Here is a 16,885-nt window from a genome sequence, read left to right as displayed (position 1 = left end):
TTTTTGAGGAGATAACAAGCAAAATCGAGAAAGGGGAGCCAGGTGTAATATATTTGCATTTTGAAAAAGCCGTTGCACATAAAGCTACTCAACAAGAGAAGAGCCCATGGTGCTTGGGTAGTATATTAGCATGAATCGTAGATGAGCTAAGTGATAGAAATCAGAGAGTTAGAATGATGGGACAGTTTCAGGGTAGCAACCTGTAGCTTTGGAGTGCCACAGAGATCAGTGCTGCGGCCACAGTAATTGACAATGTAAATTAATGACTTGGATAACAGAAGTGAATGTACTACTGGATGTGTGAAATTTTTGCTAACATACCCTTTCTTGTCTTGCACATCACTTCAAATCTATGCCTCCTAGCTTTTCTTCCTTTGATGAATGAGAACACCTTCTCCCTATCTACCTGATTCAGCCCAATCATCCTTTTGAAAACCTCTATCAAATAGCCTCTTAGCCGCCTTCTCTCCAAGGAGAACTGCCCCAGCTTCTTCAATCGACCCTCATAACTGAAGTCTCTCATACTTGGGACTATTCTTGTACAATGCCTCTGCATTCTCTAATGCACTCATATCTTTTCTACGATGAGCCCACAACTGTACAGAAGACGTCATAAATACCACTTATATTCTAACACCCAGAATTAAGGCAAAGAAAATATAGATAACAGACAATGTTCAACAGCTCTCATAAAACAGACCAACTAGCAAATGCATTCAAGATAAATTCCATCATTTTTTTTTCATTCAGTCTTTGCCCCAGCCCCTGATTTGAGTGATATGGCGGTTCATGAAATCTCATTAACCTTGTGAACACAAGAGATTACAATTCTTTACTTTGATGCTTTGGCTTTGAAACTGCCTCATATGTGCTCCGTCATGGATTGCCTTGATGATTGCTTACATTCTGGTCAGTCACCCTCCTTTCCGAGGACTGCACTTGCCTGGATTCTGAAAACTGTGCTGAAGTACATACCTATAGTCACAAGTCAACTCTTGACCAACAAGTTACTTCATCAATGTAGTACTACCCTGTGTTATTTCCCTGTGCTTTAATCCTGCCCAGTTACCACAAGTAGCTCCCAGTGCTCCATCCTGAGTCCTAATTCCTAATGGCACAGAACTATATATCTATTCTTGGGTCTTCTTCCTGAATCCCAACAGACAGAACTAGCCAGGTTCAGTTGCTTACTCAGCAGCCCATCTAAACAGCAGTGCAATTTAATGTGGAGCCTGTTTCTGAATCAGTGTCTTACAATGTCTCCCCTAACTGCTAGTAAACTTTAAACTGTTCTTCAGTGATCCTTAAACTGTTTTGACTGTTCCTATTGAAAATTTTTCAACAAAGCCCACCCCACTGTTCTTGACCAAGAAACCATTGAATCATTCAGTTGTCTGAATGTTTTAATTCACAGATTGCTGCACCTTATGCAGATCAAATAGAGGTGACAGAAAGGGAATTCGCCACGTATTGTAGTTTGGAGTTTATGTTGCAGGGAGAGTTTTATATCATATAGGTTAGGATGTTATCATAGGTTGGGGTTTTATACCTCGGATTGGGGTTTACAGTCCAAGGCTTAGGATTTATATTGCAATTTGAGGTTTATATCGTAGATCGAATGTGGAAAGGGCATGCAGTCTACATGCAGCCACACAGTTAAATCTCCATTATATAATTTTGGAACTGCCAATATCATTAATTCAGCAAAAATAACAGAATTTCAATTTAATCAGTATCATGATGGGGGAACACACTGCTCTTCATAGCAAGTTGTGGAGCTGGATGAACACAGCAGGCCAGGCAGCATCAGAGGAGTAGGAAAGCTGACGTTTTGGGTCTGGACCCTAACCCTTTTCTGAAGAAGGGTCCAGACTAGAAACGTCAGCTTTCCTATCCTCTGATGCTGCCTGGCCTGCTGTGTTCATCCAACTCCACACCTTGGTATCTCAGACTCCAGCATCGGCAGTTCCTACTAACCCTACTCTTCATGACCTATCTATAAGGTATGTTTGTGCTGTCGCACATCTGTATCTGCAATCATGTCTGAAACAACCACTAGGCTATTAAAATATATTCTTGCAGTTCCTCCATGCTGTAAGCAGCTGCTGTCCTGTGAATCCAAGAATTTCTTGAAGAAATAAAATGGGAACAGTTCACATTTAAATGACATAGCCCTTAAATTGTGAAAGAACTGGCACAAATAGGCTCACAACTTCACTCGTCCGTTCTAGACTCACTTTGTACGACACTTCAACACTTTCCAAGCTGATGAATTTTTCAATAACATTTTATTTTTATTTTCCTACTGTAATGGAGAGCAGGAGTGGAATAGAAAGACTAGATATTGAAGTATGTCCCTACTGTGCTGAAGTCTGATGGAATTGAGAAATTATGTTCAATAAAAATAACTGACCAGAAATAATCATAAGTAAGAAACTGAATCAACAGCAAATCTGAACCTGCAAAACTGTCAACATCAATTTTAAAAATGACACAATTGTACCGGTATGCAAAGCGACTGTATTATTTTCACTGTTGAGTTGTGGGCACTCTCTACTGTCTGGAATAAGACTGTTAGTTAGACAATCTGTCTGTGGAACTGAAATAACTAGAAAAGGGTATCAGCTGCATACAGAGATACTGTAGGCCCATGAAGTTGGGGTGGGTGTAAGGAATATGTTTTTAACTTCTCCTCCCCTTATTATTCACCGATTTCCATCTCCCTTACCTTTGCTGCTTACTGCTACTTCTGTGTGGTGACAAAGATACTAACCCTGTAATACTTCATACAACTGCTTTGCTAGATACTGTTAAATTTTCAAGCATGCCCAAGGCTATTCATTTGTGCATTTATTTTGTGTATTTAATTTCATAATTTGTTTTCAGATTTATTCCAAAACTGCAGCAAGATATGGTGTGTACAGTGATTGTGCCATGACTTCATTGTTTATTCTGGTACATGGATAGAGTTTGGGGTTCACATCATTCTGTAACACCAAAAAGATCCTAACATTTGAATCCTTTGGTATGATGACTAATTATTATCCAAATGCTTGACTTCAACGGAGGAACACTGCTGGGAAGTGCTGCGTGCTGAGAATTCTGTCCTCCCCAGCTCCTGACATAAAATTAAATTTGGGGGTGTGTGTGGTGGGATTAAACACAGGTTTTGGGCCTTGACAATGCTCCACTCAGGTATGATTCTGAATCTCTATCCTGCTTCTATGTTCAATTTAATTTTTGAAGTTCGTTCCCCAGAGAATAATGGAACTGACCTTGAGGATTTTCCACGTTGTGTTAGGCTAATTTTTATCCAGAAGGGAGTCCAGAGTTGTGGAGGATGGGGAGGCAAGACTGTGAAATTGAATTGGCAATTATGTTATTATAACAAATTTGGCTGGAGGGACAGAATGGCCTACTCCTCCTATTTCTTATGTTCCATGTTTTGATCTCATGGTTACGTTTTGTAAATATAATCAAATGCAAAATTTAACAATATTCTGGTGACATCCAATGGTAATGCTATTTATAGAAAAGAAGCATGTTGGACTTGTATGTTACACTAATCTAAAAATAAGGGCTATCTTGGGTGACTTTTGACTGAACTTTGACTGTCCAAGACAAGGTTACATTAATGCTTCTTAAGTATCCAGCAGGGTCTATGTAGAAGTGACTCCATTTCTAGAGAAGATACATAATCCCAGTGATAAACAGTGTGTAAAGTCTGAAATGAGGGCTTATGGCATCTATTTACATACCAACAGAATTGGCTATTTTGCCAGTTGAACCTGTATCTCCTTTAGCTTCTGGGCTGATTATCTGTTTTTCATTCAGCCATTGCAAAAGAAATACATTCGTGTCTCAGAGGAAGCTACGATTCGACATGTTGAAAAGTTCATTAGGAAGAAGCTGGAATTGGACCCAATCTGTCAGGTAGGTGTTATGACCAACTTGGAAAAGTGCACTGAAGCTAAAGGTTTAATTAAAGCACGTATATCCCCACTTTACCTGTTTGATGGAATCAAGTTAACAGAAAACACTGACCAAGATAACAAAGTGTGAAGCTGGATGAACACAGCAGGCCAAGCAGCATCTCAGGAGCACAAAAGCTGACGTTTCGGGCCTAGACCCTTCATCAGAGAGGCCCAAAACATCAGCTTTTGTGCTCCTGAGATGCTGCTTGGCCTGCTGTGTTCATCCAGCTTCATACTTTGTTATCTTGGATTCTCGAGCATCTGCAGTTCCCATTATCTCAGAAAACACTGACCAGGTTCTCTTACTTAACCAGAATGACTATAATAAATAAATTTTACTCGCAAGTAAGCAGCTTTGAACTGCCAAAATATAGCCCTACTCATTCAAACCCTAACCCCCTTTCAAAACCCATACACAAACGTATTCAGACAGACATAGACAAATAAAAAAAAAATTTCTTTGGTGGAAGGCAAAACAACTGAGTAACACAGTTTGCTAGCACCCAAAGTTAATTTGGATTACCTTTTGTCCTCCCAAAACTTTCTGTTCTTCAGTCTGCATTCACCAGGCCTCTTCGTTTCTTTGTGGCAGGTACAGTTTTATTAGTACACTAATTACAAAGCCTCTTAGTTACAGATAAAAAGCAACAGCTTACAGCAACTCATGGAAGAACATTATTAGTTTTTTGCAGGCTTCAGGAATTTGTTACTCCAGACAGAGACACACACATGCATGCATACATTAACCTGCCCATCCTGTACTTTAAAGCCTTCTCCCTGTATTAATCACACCCACAGGCTGTTCAGGAACTAATCAGAAGTTTGTCACCATGCTGGTAAAGTTTGGCATCCATGACTGGTCACAGTTGCACAAACCAATTACCTACTTGTTGCCAATCAAATCTCTCACAGCACACACACACCAGCACCATGCCATTTACAACCATCTTCCCCATTGCTTGAATAAACTAGTCCCACTAGCCTGAGGGCCTATATCCCTCTAAACCTTTCTTATTCACGTACCTATTTGTTTTACTGAAATGCAATACCTCACATTTATTCAAATTAACTCCATCTGCCACTGCTCAGCCCAGTGACCCACTTGATCAAGATCCCTTTGTAATCTTAAATAATCACCTTCACTGTTGACTGTACCACCGATTTTGGTGTCATCCACAAAATAACTAACCATTCGTCCTAAATTCTTATCCAAGTAATTTATTTAAATGACAAACAAAAGTGGACCCAGCACCTATCCCCACAAAACACTGCTGATCACAGGCCTCCTGTTTGGAAAACAACCATCCTCCACCATCTTCTGTCTCTTACTATCAAGCCAATTTTGTATTCAATTGGTAAGCTCTCCCTTAATTCCACGTGATCTAACTTTACCAATTGCCTATGATGTGGAACCTTGTCAGAGGCTTTACTGAAGACCATGCAGACAATGTCTACTGCTCTGTCCTCATCGATCTTTTTGGTTACATGTTCAGAAAACTTAATTAAGTTTGTGTAACGATTTCCTATGCACAAAACCATGCTGACTATCCATAATCAGTCCTTGCCTCTCTAAATGCAAGTAAATCCTATCTCTCAGAATCCCCTCCACCATCTTCTCACCACTGATGTCAGATTCAACAGGTCTACCATTCCCAGAGTTCTCCTTACAACCTTTCTTAAATAAATACATTAGCCACCTCCGGTCCTCCAGCACCTCACCCAAGGGTGCAGTTAATGCGAATACCTCTACTAGGGTCCCTGAAATTTCTTCCCTAACTTAATACAATTCATTGGGAACATCCTTTCTATGTTTACTGGGTCTAGTCCTGTTCCAATTTTATAGGTTTGTATGAGATCCCCCTGTTATTCTTCAAAACACCAGTGAATACAATCCTAATCAATCCAATCTCTTCTCATACATCAGCCCTGTCATCCCAGCAATTAGTCAAGTAGACTTTCCTTGCAATCCCTTCATAGCCAGAACTTCCTTCCTCAGATAAGATGACCAAAATGCACCTGATACTTCAGGTATGGTCTCAATGACCAGCATCCTTAATATTCGAGATGCAAATTTTCATCTTTCTTAGGGGAGGCAGTGACCTTGTGGAATTATCGGTGGACTCTTAATCCAGAGACCCAGATAACATCCTGGGACCCAGGATTAAATCCTGCCATGGCAGATGGTGGAATTTGAATTCAATTTAAAAAATCTGGAATTAAAATTTAATGATGACCACGAATTCATTATCAATTGTCGGAAAAACCTATCTGGTTCATAAATGTCCTTTAAGGAAAGAACCTACTATTTTCACCTGGCCTGACCCACAAGTGACTCCAGACCCACAGCAATGTGGTTGACTCTGGGCAATTAGGGATGGGCAATAAATGCTGCCTAGCCAGCAACGCCCTCAATGAATAAAGAAAAAAAAATCTTCTCACTACTCCACCCTTCATGCCTGGCACTAAACCTGCACCTCTAACCCTGCCAGATAAGAGCCCATAGGAATCCCACTGTTTCCCACAGATGTGTGTTTTACCCCAGTGCTGTTTTGCTTAATTATATCCAACCAAAGATATGGGAACAGCTCTGGAAGAAAATACATAGAAAACCAAACTATTCCTGTTTGCAGTAATTTTCTGTCACTAAACACAAGACAGGTCTTGATCTCATGAAATGCCCATCAGCCATGATTAAATGGCGGAGTGGACTCGATGGACAGAATGGCCTTACTTCCACTCCTATGTCTTATGGCCTTAGGTGGGTCGCCTGTGAAGATCTAAGAGGACGAGAGGCTGCCCAGGGGTTTGACTTTATTCAGGGTCCAGGAACTGCAGACACAGACACCATTTTAAAAAGAGCAGTGCAGAAAGTACACTCTCCAGGAGAGATTTGGTTTTGTTGTTTAGGGGCAATTTTTTTTAACATGTTTTTCTGTTACTGTTTCTCTTCCTCCATTCTCCCACATTTTCTTTCATGTTTATTTCAAAACTCTTTTTCTTTAATTTTTTGGCATTTTTCATTCTCTTTCTCTAATTTCTTTGTACTCTCCATTTTGTTACATCTCCCTCTTCCTCCCATTTTCTTTTCCTCTTCCTCCCATTCTTTCTTTCTTCATGCCCTTTAATTTAATTTCATCAGTTCTTTCCTTTTATTTCTCATTCTGACCTTTCTTCATTTTTTTTGCATTCTTCTCATTTTTCCTCTGCCATCATTGTTTCTGTTTATTTTTTCTTTTCCCTTTCCCTCCCCTTTATCTTCTTTCTGATTTATCTTTATTATCTATTTCCTCTCTCTCTCGCTATTGTTTATAGACAAAGTCTATCCAATTCAGGAAGGTAGCCTCCCTGTCCTTGTTTCACATAATTCAGGAGCTACATTTATAAAATGGCTCTCTAACTAATCTCCAGATGCCGTTTGCAGCCTCTTCAGTAAACATGTGCTGGTTTATATAATTAGCTTTCGATCTTCCTCAGTGATTAAATGCTGCCTCATCTGCAGGCTTGTGTTCCTTTGCAATTATTTACACAAATCACACATCTGAAGGTTACTTAAATGCCCAAGGGACTCCTGCATCTGCCAGTGTAGCGAAGATTTTAAAAAATCATTTAATACATAAAAAGCTGCACATTAACTATATGTCAGAATGAGTTCTGAAGTATCAGAGTTTTACCCAGGTTCTGAATAAATCGTCGTTGCAATAAAGTCACGAAAGTAGATCATTCACAAGATGGACTGCAGCAACTCATAAAGTCTCCTTCGACAGTACCTTCCAGAAGTAAATTCGAAAATACAAATTGTGAGAAGGAGCAGGCCTCATTCAGGTCAATAGAGATGCCTATTCTACTATTCATTCAATACATCATGGCTGATCTAATTATTTCCACATTACTACTTATTCCTGATAACGTTGCGCCCCGTTGTGTACAAAGCATCTAAGAAATTATGACTCGCAAGTAACTGCTCCAACCGCCTTTTAAGGAAGAGTTCCAAAGAATCAAGATACTCTGAGAAACAAAGTCTCCTCACCTCTGTTTAAATGTCCCTGTCCCTTAATTTAAACAGCGATCCCTAGTTTTAGATTCTCTCATGAGAAAGAACATCTTTTCCACATCTATACTGTCAAGATCCCTCAGGATATTAAATGGTTTAATCGTCACCTCTTGCTCTTCTAAACTCCAGCAAATACAAGGTTAGCCTGTGTATCCTTTCTTCATAAGACAGTGCCCTCCTCTATTTCAGGCATTAGTTTAGTAAAACTTCTCTGAAGTACTTCAAAGGCACTTAAATTCTTCATTAACTTAGGAGAACAATATATTGTACTCCAGATGTTGTCTCACCGATGCCCTCTATAATTGAAGTGCAACTTCCCTCTTGTATTTTATTCTCGCAATAAATCATAAGTCTATTAACCTTCCTAATTGTTGCTATATCTGCATATTAACCTTTCTGATCCATGCATTAAGATATCCAGATCTCGCTGCATCTCCCAGTCCTACAAACTCACTATTTAGACAATGTTACTCTCTTCCTGCCAAAATGGGCAAATTTACATTTCCCTCCATTTACCATTTCTTTTAACCACTCTCAACCTCATTTTTCCAACCAGAAGATTACCCTTTCATGTCTACTTTCTGTTCCTGTTAGCTAGCCAGCCTTCTCTCCATGCCAGTGTTAACCCCTACGCAATGAGTTTTTATTTTCAACAATAACTTTTGATGTGTCTCCTTATAAAGTACCTTCTGTAAATCTAACTACCCTACCTTCACCAGTTACCCTTCATCCAAAGCATGTTTTGTGTTCTGCCATAAGTTGGTTGATCATGATTTTCCTTTCATCAAAACCATGTTGACTCTGCCTGATTACCTTGAATTTTTCCACATAACCTGCTCTGATAGTAACCAATGTCTTCCTTAAGACAAAAGTGAAGCTAACCAACCTGTAGTTTCTTACATTTGTTTCCCTGCCTTTTTGAGTAAAGGAGTTCCATATACTGGTATTCAAGTATATGGTGGTTATTGTATGGGTTTCATTTGCACGTTCGAGATATTTAAATAATGAAGGTAAACCTTTATAGAACCTGGTGTAGTGTTGTATCTCTGTCTGAACCATTTGTATATGTCTTCATTTAATCTTAGAGTTGTACAGCTTGGAAACAGACCCTTTGGTCCAACTCATCCATGCTGACCAAGTATCCTAAATTAATCTAGGCCTATTGGCCAGCATTTGGCCCACATGCCTCTCAAACCTTCCTATTCCTGTACCCAGCCAGATGCCTATTAAATGTTGTAATTGTACCAGTCTCCACCATTTCCCCTGGCAGCTCATTCCATATGTATTAGCATGGAGAATGGAGATCAGCCCAGTTATGGTTAAATATCAGTTACAAGCACACGTGAAGGTATGAGAGCAGACAGTCGTATTGGTATAGTTGTAGGTATGGGTATTTTTATGAGTACAGCTAGTGTTGGTATGGGCTTAAGTACTAATGTGGGTAAGAGGATTAATACAGTTACAGGTATTCAAAGGGTTGGTTAGGGTCCAGTTTTTTGGTTCCTTTGTGGGTACAGCTGTAGGTGTGTGTATTAACTTTGGTGTAGGAATGGAAAGGTATTTCCCGATTAGTACCTTCGTAATGTAACCGTATTTGTAATTCATTACACTGTGAAGTGTTGTTTGCTATCCATGTTGACACTGAAGAGCAGAGAGGTGTTACAGGGACTTGCTGCGGTGTCAGAACAATGCATCTCTTTAAATCGCAAGACCGTCTCAGCAACCAGTCTTTGAAGAGGCCATCTTTGATTGACAGTAATACCTGACAGAGCGCCACTAGATAGACTTTGAGACTCCTAGTCTGCGTGCACACACTGCCCTTTATTGGGAGCTGAATGCCAGACAGGGCATAATGGAGTACCTTAAAAATAATAAAAACAATGAACTGCAGGTGGTGGGAATTTGAAGCAAGAACAAAACTTGATGAAGAACCTCAGCTGGTATGGAAGTATCTCTGGTGAGAAAGTAGAGTCAATACTTCTTCAGAACTGCTTTAAAGCCATCCTAACAATATATGTCTTTTGAAATAAACACAATAATTGCTTGAAAGTAAAGCACAGTGAGGACCTACAGTCCAGGGAAATGGTCTGAGAATTGTATAGAATAATTCACATTAGATTTATAGAGGTCTACATCATGGAAACAGGCCCTTCGGCCCAACTTGTCCATGCTGACTAAATATCCTAAATTCAACTGGTCCCATTTGCCTGTGTTTGGCCCATATACCTCTAACTCTTTCCTTTCTACGTACCTGTCCAAGTGTCTTTAAATATTGTAATGTAATTGTACCCCCGTCTACCACTTCCTCTGACAGCTTGTTCCATAACAAGCACCACCCTCTGTGTGAAAATGTTGCCTCTCAGGTCCCTTTTAAATCTTTCCCCTCTCACCTTAAACCTATGCCATCCAGTTTTGGACTCCTACTCTGGGGAAAAGACCTTAGGCATTCACCTTATCTCTGCCCCACATGATTTTATAAACTTCTATAAGGTCACTGTCAGCCTCCTACACTCCAGAGGAAAATGTCCCAGCCTATCCAGCCTCTTCTTGTAACTCACACCTTCTAGTCTGTGTAACATTTTTGTAAATCTTTTTTGCACCCTTTCCAATTTAATAACATCCTTCCTATAGCAGGGTGACCAGGATGCTGATTAAGACCATTTGGCCTAACCCAACTAATCCAAATAACACCTACAGCCCCTGTTGATAAACTGAATTGTTCTGTTATTCCACTGATGTATCTGGTTCATGTCTTTTTCTTGTGTGAAGTGACAACAATGCTAAGTTGCCTCTTCTTTTTTGAACTGTTCCACACTCCTCCACTATTTGATTTGAAATTCCCCAGATTTATCTTTCCAGTTATTCTTCCAAAAGTTACCTTATATGTAACCAGTTTATTTTCTTCAAGATTGGAAAGCCCAAATTTTGGTGTAGACCAAACTCTCGACTGAGGATCGGCCTTCTGCTTTCTCTTTGCATCACTTCCATTCTGTCCAACTAACCTGAAAGGACCAAAGTGCCCACAGTGAAAACCTACCATATGACCATGTGGTTTATCAAGATGCGTATGCCAATTGACTTCTCCAGTGCTATGTGGTGTTTGCTGTAGGTCATCTCTGCACCTTTGCAAAGTTCTCCAAATCCAATGGCAAGAAAGATGGTCACAGCAGAACCTTCTCCAGTGCCAAAAATGTTCAATCTAGAGGTGCTGATCTCAGGGCTAGGAGAAAATTCCTGTGTTTGTGCCCTTTAGTCCCTGCAGTCCATTAACCCTCCCCTTTAATCATATTTGCTACTTATTCCCCTTTTATGACTTAGCAATCACTTCATCAAAGCTTTAAAATGGTTCCAGGGATTTCACGAACGGTTTATTCTATCTGATCTTCCACCAGAGCACTTTACTGAGAATTGCTGCCAGCTGTCAATAGGAACTGCTGCTCCTGAACTTTTGCAACTTTATAGTTTTCTGATGGGATTTTATCAAAAAATTGGAAATGCAAAGTTGACTGAAGATTGGAAGCAGGAGCACAGCAGCCATCATTGAAACTCACCTGAAAGATTGGCTTTCAAGCTAACAGTTCTGTTTTGTTTCTAAAGCCAGTCTTCCAGCTCTGAATTACTTGCTGCTCAGGACCAAGTCTTCCATTGGTGACGATGAACTAATGTGCCCCTAGCCAAAATTTGGCACTGTATCCAGCTCTCTTCCAGGCCCTGTCAGTTGTTCAGCTCCACAAAGCAGGGACATGTCTTTCATTTTCCTGACATCAGGAGGACAGATGAAACATCACAGTGATGTCCTCAGAGCAGCCTTGAAGCAGCCAGACATCTCTACTGACTTGTGACTTGTGGCTTACCAAAATGGAGAAGGTTTATTTGAGGAGTCACTTTGCATTTTGAGAGAACATTGGGAACATGCAGGGACAAAGTTGAGGCATCGGATGGAGCACCATAAACCTCCAAACATTCCATCTACCCGACCCTTCAAGCAGCATCTGCAAAACATGACAGAGTCAGCAGATTGCGAATTGGACTTATCAGCCATGTCAGAGATCGTTGATCTGGAGTACAAGCAAGCCAACCTCATTTGTGAGGGATTGCCCTAGTGAACATGTGGTTTCAAATTGTGTCAGTTAATTGATTTCCTTGGAACCAACAGAATTCGGAGTTGCAGTCTGTGATTGCAGGTTCCTAGTGGAATTCGGGACAGGAACATTACCCTGAGTGAGCTTTCAAGGGCACTTAAAAAGGAACAGACGTGATGTTCACAGAGAAGATCAGCATCTGGTTTGAGTTCCAACAGCATTACATGATCCCAGTCACAGTGGATATAGGTAATAATGGGATTGTCTGCAGCTTTATACACAGGCTAGTAGAGAACTGCTGGTTTAGAGGAGGATCAGTGGGTATCTAGTTCCCAGGGTGTAACCAAGGACCAGTTGGAATGGGGAAGCAGGCTCAGCGGGAAGAAATTATAATCTCTAGGAAAGTTTATATTAACTCCTCTGAGGTTTTTGATATGCAGTGGGTAACATCAGTCAGATGGGGAAAAGGTGAAAGGTCCAAGTGCTTTGCACACATGGTACAAAGTGTCTCTGGGTTGGAGGCACATGGTCATCGATTTGACTAGTGCAGTAATGAGGAGGTGATTTGTTTTGGTGGGCAGCTGCTGATTTGGGAAGGTTATTTCTCTCAATTCCTCAGTGTGTATTGAACCTTATTTCTGTAAAAAGTGCACTGTTCCCTTGAAAACAAAGATATTGTACCTCTCCAGGTTTACATTAAGTCAGTGAATGTTTAACCACAAGTCATCTTTTGTGTGATTTGACAGGTAGATATCATCTGTGGAAACAAGATCTTAGAACATCACCAGACCTTAAGGCACATTCGAAGCAGTGTCACCCACAGCAGCATACGGGTTAGTGTTGGGCTCCTCTATTCACAGAATATCAAATGAAAGCCTGTGCTGTTGGTGAAAAAAAAACGTGGAAATGTGTCACCAGATACAAATATGTAGGAATTAATCAGAAGGGATCCGAGAAGAAAATTGTATTAGGATTCACTCCAAAAGTAAGCAATGGAGAGGGTTTTATTGCATTGTAACAGTAAGTAGAAACTGGTTTAGTTGTGAGTTAGTTTAATTAGTATAAATGAGAAGAGTATTGTATCCAATAACGAGAGCAAGCTGAGTTGGAATTATAGTTAGTAGTGAGTGTACATAGCACCAAGAAATATACAACTAGGAATGTTGTGTGTATATGAGATGAAACTTGTTTGAATTTGAGTTTCAGCACAAAATAATAAATTTTGTGTTGGATTAATTCCTCAGCATGTATTCAATAGAGCTAAAAGATAATTCCAACTTTGATTTTGCTGTAAATGAGATGGAAATATTAGATAAATGGTAATAGTAAATGGTAACAGTAAGAGCAAACTAATAATTTCGTAAATGAGCGTCATGTGAATGACAAGTAGAGGAGGAAGAATAAAGCCTTAGAATATGCCAGCAATCAGCACAAGATGTCACAAAGGTACCAAAAAGACAAAACTAAAGGCAATGTGGTCAAATGCACTTCGCATTCAGAACAATGTAAACAAATTGAAATGCACATTGAAGTAAATGTACATGATCTGATAGCCAGTATGGCTGCAGGATGAAAATTATGCAGGAACTGGGAATCAGGAGTAGGCAATTTAGCCCTCAAGCCTGCTCTGCCATTCAGTACAAAGATGACTGATCTCATCTTAGACTCAACTGCACTTTCCTGCCTGTTGCCGATAACCCTTCAACTTGTTACTATGGTCATAACTCCATTAGATTCAAGATTGTTATGGCAAAGGACAGGATGGACCTGAAATCGAAGTTGTCAACTGGGGGAGATCTGATTTTCATAAGATCAGATATGATTTAGCCAGGGTGCACCTGGGAGTGCATATATCAGGCAAATCTGCCTCAGAACAGTGGATTACATTCAAGAGGAAAATACGGAGATTACAGGACAACATGTCGCAATAAAGAAAAAGCATGGGGCCATCAAATCCTGTGAGCACTGGATATTAAGGGATATACAAAATTGGATTAAGAGTGCGGGCTCACGGCAGATACCAAGGGCTCAAAACAGCTGAAGCCCTACAGGAGTATAGAATGTGCAAGAAGGAACTTTAAAAGGAATTAGGAGAGCTAAAAGGAGATATGAAAGGATGCTGGCAGGCAAAATGAAGGAAATTGTTGACAGGTATATTAAAAGTAAAAAGATGACAAGAGAAAGAGTAGGAACCATTAGGGACCACAGTGGTAATTTTGTGTGGAGCCGGAGGATGTAGGCAGGGTTCCAATAAATACTTCGGTCGGTGTTCAGCACTGACGGCACTGGTATGACCACAATTTCAAGAATGTGTGTAGGTTTAGTCTCCTTATTTAAGGAGGGATGTAAATGTATTGGAGGCAGTTCAAAGGTGGTCTGTTGGATAGGAGTGAGTTTGCTCTTGAGAATAAGGGCTGCATCAGAGTTTTCATTGTTTTCATCAGAGTTTAGTAGAGTGAGAGTTGACCTAATTGAAAAACCTTTACAAGATGGACATGGAAAAGTTGTTTTCCCTTGTGGATCAGTCCACAACTATGGTTCACTCTCTTAAAATTAGGGATTGCCTTTTTAGGACCTAGACGAGGAGATTTTTTTTCTGCCACAGAGTTGGGCAACTTTGGAACTTTGCCTTCAACTATCTTCTAAAGCAATGTCATTTAATACCTTTTAAGGAAATGTTAAATTTTTGTTGGACAAGGGAATCACAGAGATTAGGTAGAAATGTGGAATTTGAACATAAACAAATCAACCATGATCATATTGAGTGGCAGAACTGGCTTGAAGGTCTGAATGGTCTACTTTTGCTTCAATTTTGCATGTCCCTATGGTAAACAGGTCCAAAATAAATAAATTCCCAGAGATGGGTGGTAGATATTGCCACATATTAGAAGTAGATAATCATGAAATTCTACTAGGTTCGTGGTGTGACTGCATCTTGAGCACTTCACGCAATCTAGCCAATAGCAATCGCTGGTCACAATGTTGTCTCCTTTACATTGGAGAAATGAAGCATACACTGGATGACCTCTTCGCAGAACACCTATGGTGTGTCTGCAGTAAAGACCCTGAGCTTCCAGTTGCCTGGCACTTTCACACACCACCCTATTTCCTGGCCAACATCTCTGTCTCAGGCTTGCTGCAGCACTCCAGTGAAGCTCAGTGCAAGCTGGAAGAACAGCACTTCATTTTCCACTTGGGGACCCTGCAGCCTTTTAGACTCAGTATTGAGCTCAATAACTTTAGGGCTTGAGCTCTCTCATGCCCCTACTCCAAACCCCACACACCAGGGCTTGTTATCACATAATCTGCTATTAGACACAACACATTGTCAGCCAAGAAAAGTCCCATTAATAGTTATTCACTCTCGCACCAGATTGTTGTCCACTCCTTTGTCTGTCCAACTGTTCTTCTCTGTCTTTGGATTCTATCCTACCCATCTTCTACTTGTAAACTGACATTCCGATATACCATTAGTTTTGAGGAAGGGTTACTGGATCTGAGACATCTGATTTCTCTCCATGGATGCTGTCAGACCTGCATAGCTTTTACAGCAATTTCTGTCTTTATTTCTGATTTACAGCATCTGCAGTTCTTTTGGTTTGCATTTTCTTGAGCACAGTACCCAGAACTGGTCAGAGTGGGCGTGGGACCGTGGAACTTTGAAGCAGGAATCAACTTACTTTTTATCTGTTTTATCATCCATGGAACTCTGCATTTCTCACACAATCTTTCCCTGAGACTACAAGATCCTGTCTTGCCTAGGGCTGAGCAGATGCCTTGTTCCTGACAGTCCTCCAAGTGCCAACAGCCTGGCCAATGCTTCCTCAACTAGCTACGATCTGTTACAGTGAAGTGCTCACCAAAGTGAGCTCCCTCACTCTCAAAGCCTAGCATTACTATTTAACTGGTGAGAAGGGTGCAGGAGGCAGCCATGACAATGTTTCCTCTGAGGACTGTGTACTCTTGTCCCTGAGGTTGAGAAGGTGATTTCTGGGCAAGCTAGGTGTTTCACTGCAGTTGTGGTGGACCTGCTAGTGAAATCTGCAGTACTAAAGAGAGAGAAGGCATCACAGTCACCGAGTCCTTATGGAGCAACATGGTACCATCTCCCACTTCACTGGCATGTTCATAAGCAGCCCTTGAGAGGACAGGGCAACTTTGGAATGCCAGTTCTGGTCCAGCTGCACAGTGGCCTTTTAAAGATGGCATGGGCACAAGGGGTTGCAGCCTTTTAGCGACATTTCACTGAGTGGCAATTTGTTTTGCGAGTACCGCATGGTAACTTGGAGCTCGAATCTGACATGACAGATGCAGTTAATTTGGCAAGTTTGTTAAGGTACACAAGAAAATTAATTAGGCCATGTGGTAGAAGTCCCACAAAAAAACTCAACATGAGTCTCACTTGGCCGAATAAAGAAAGATCAACCCAAAGTGATAATGACTGGATCATTTGATTTTGTGATGTTGATTGACGCATAAATATTGGCCAGCGCGCTGAGATGAGCTTCCTTGTTCTTCAAAATAAACCAGTAGATTTTAACTCAGCCAGAGAGAGCAGACTAGACATTAATTTATTGTTTCGTCGACAAGATGTTACCTCTGACAGTGCAAAACTCCTTTAGTGTTGTAATGAAATGTCAGCCTTAATTTTAATGCTCAGGCCTTTGGAGTGGGGTTTCGATCATAATCTTCTGATTCACAAGTGAGAATACTATCCACAAAACCACAGCTGATTCCTCATTGGATGGTCAATAACTGGCTGCAGCCAGGTCACCTTG

At 40.6% G+C, this 16,885-nt stretch overlaps 1 protein-coding gene across 2 annotated transcripts in view; it reads left to right on the top strand.

Annotated features, from left to right (window-relative positions):
• pcgf6 (polycomb group ring finger 6) overlaps nucleotides 1–16,885 on the top strand; it is a 58,475-nt gene that overhangs the window by 24,487 nt on the left and 17,103 nt on the right. For both annotated transcript variants that reach the window (XM_059653025.1, XM_059653024.1), the window contains exons 8-9: nucleotides 3,835–3,937; nucleotides 12,858–12,940. In XM_059653025.1, the coding sequence (XP_059509008.1) occupies nucleotides 3,835–3,937; nucleotides 12,858–12,940 (186 nt within the window). The remainder of the gene's footprint in view (nucleotides 1–3,834; nucleotides 3,938–12,857; nucleotides 12,941–16,885) is intronic.

This window comes from Stegostoma tigrinum, chromosome 20 (assembly GCF_030684315.1).
Source record: "Stegostoma tigrinum isolate sSteTig4 chromosome 20, sSteTig4.hap1, whole genome shotgun sequence".
NCBI classification, from domain to species: domain Eukaryota; kingdom Metazoa; phylum Chordata; class Chondrichthyes; order Orectolobiformes; family Stegostomatidae; genus Stegostoma; species Stegostoma tigrinum.
This window is presented reverse-complemented; position numbering and strand designations above follow the sequence as displayed.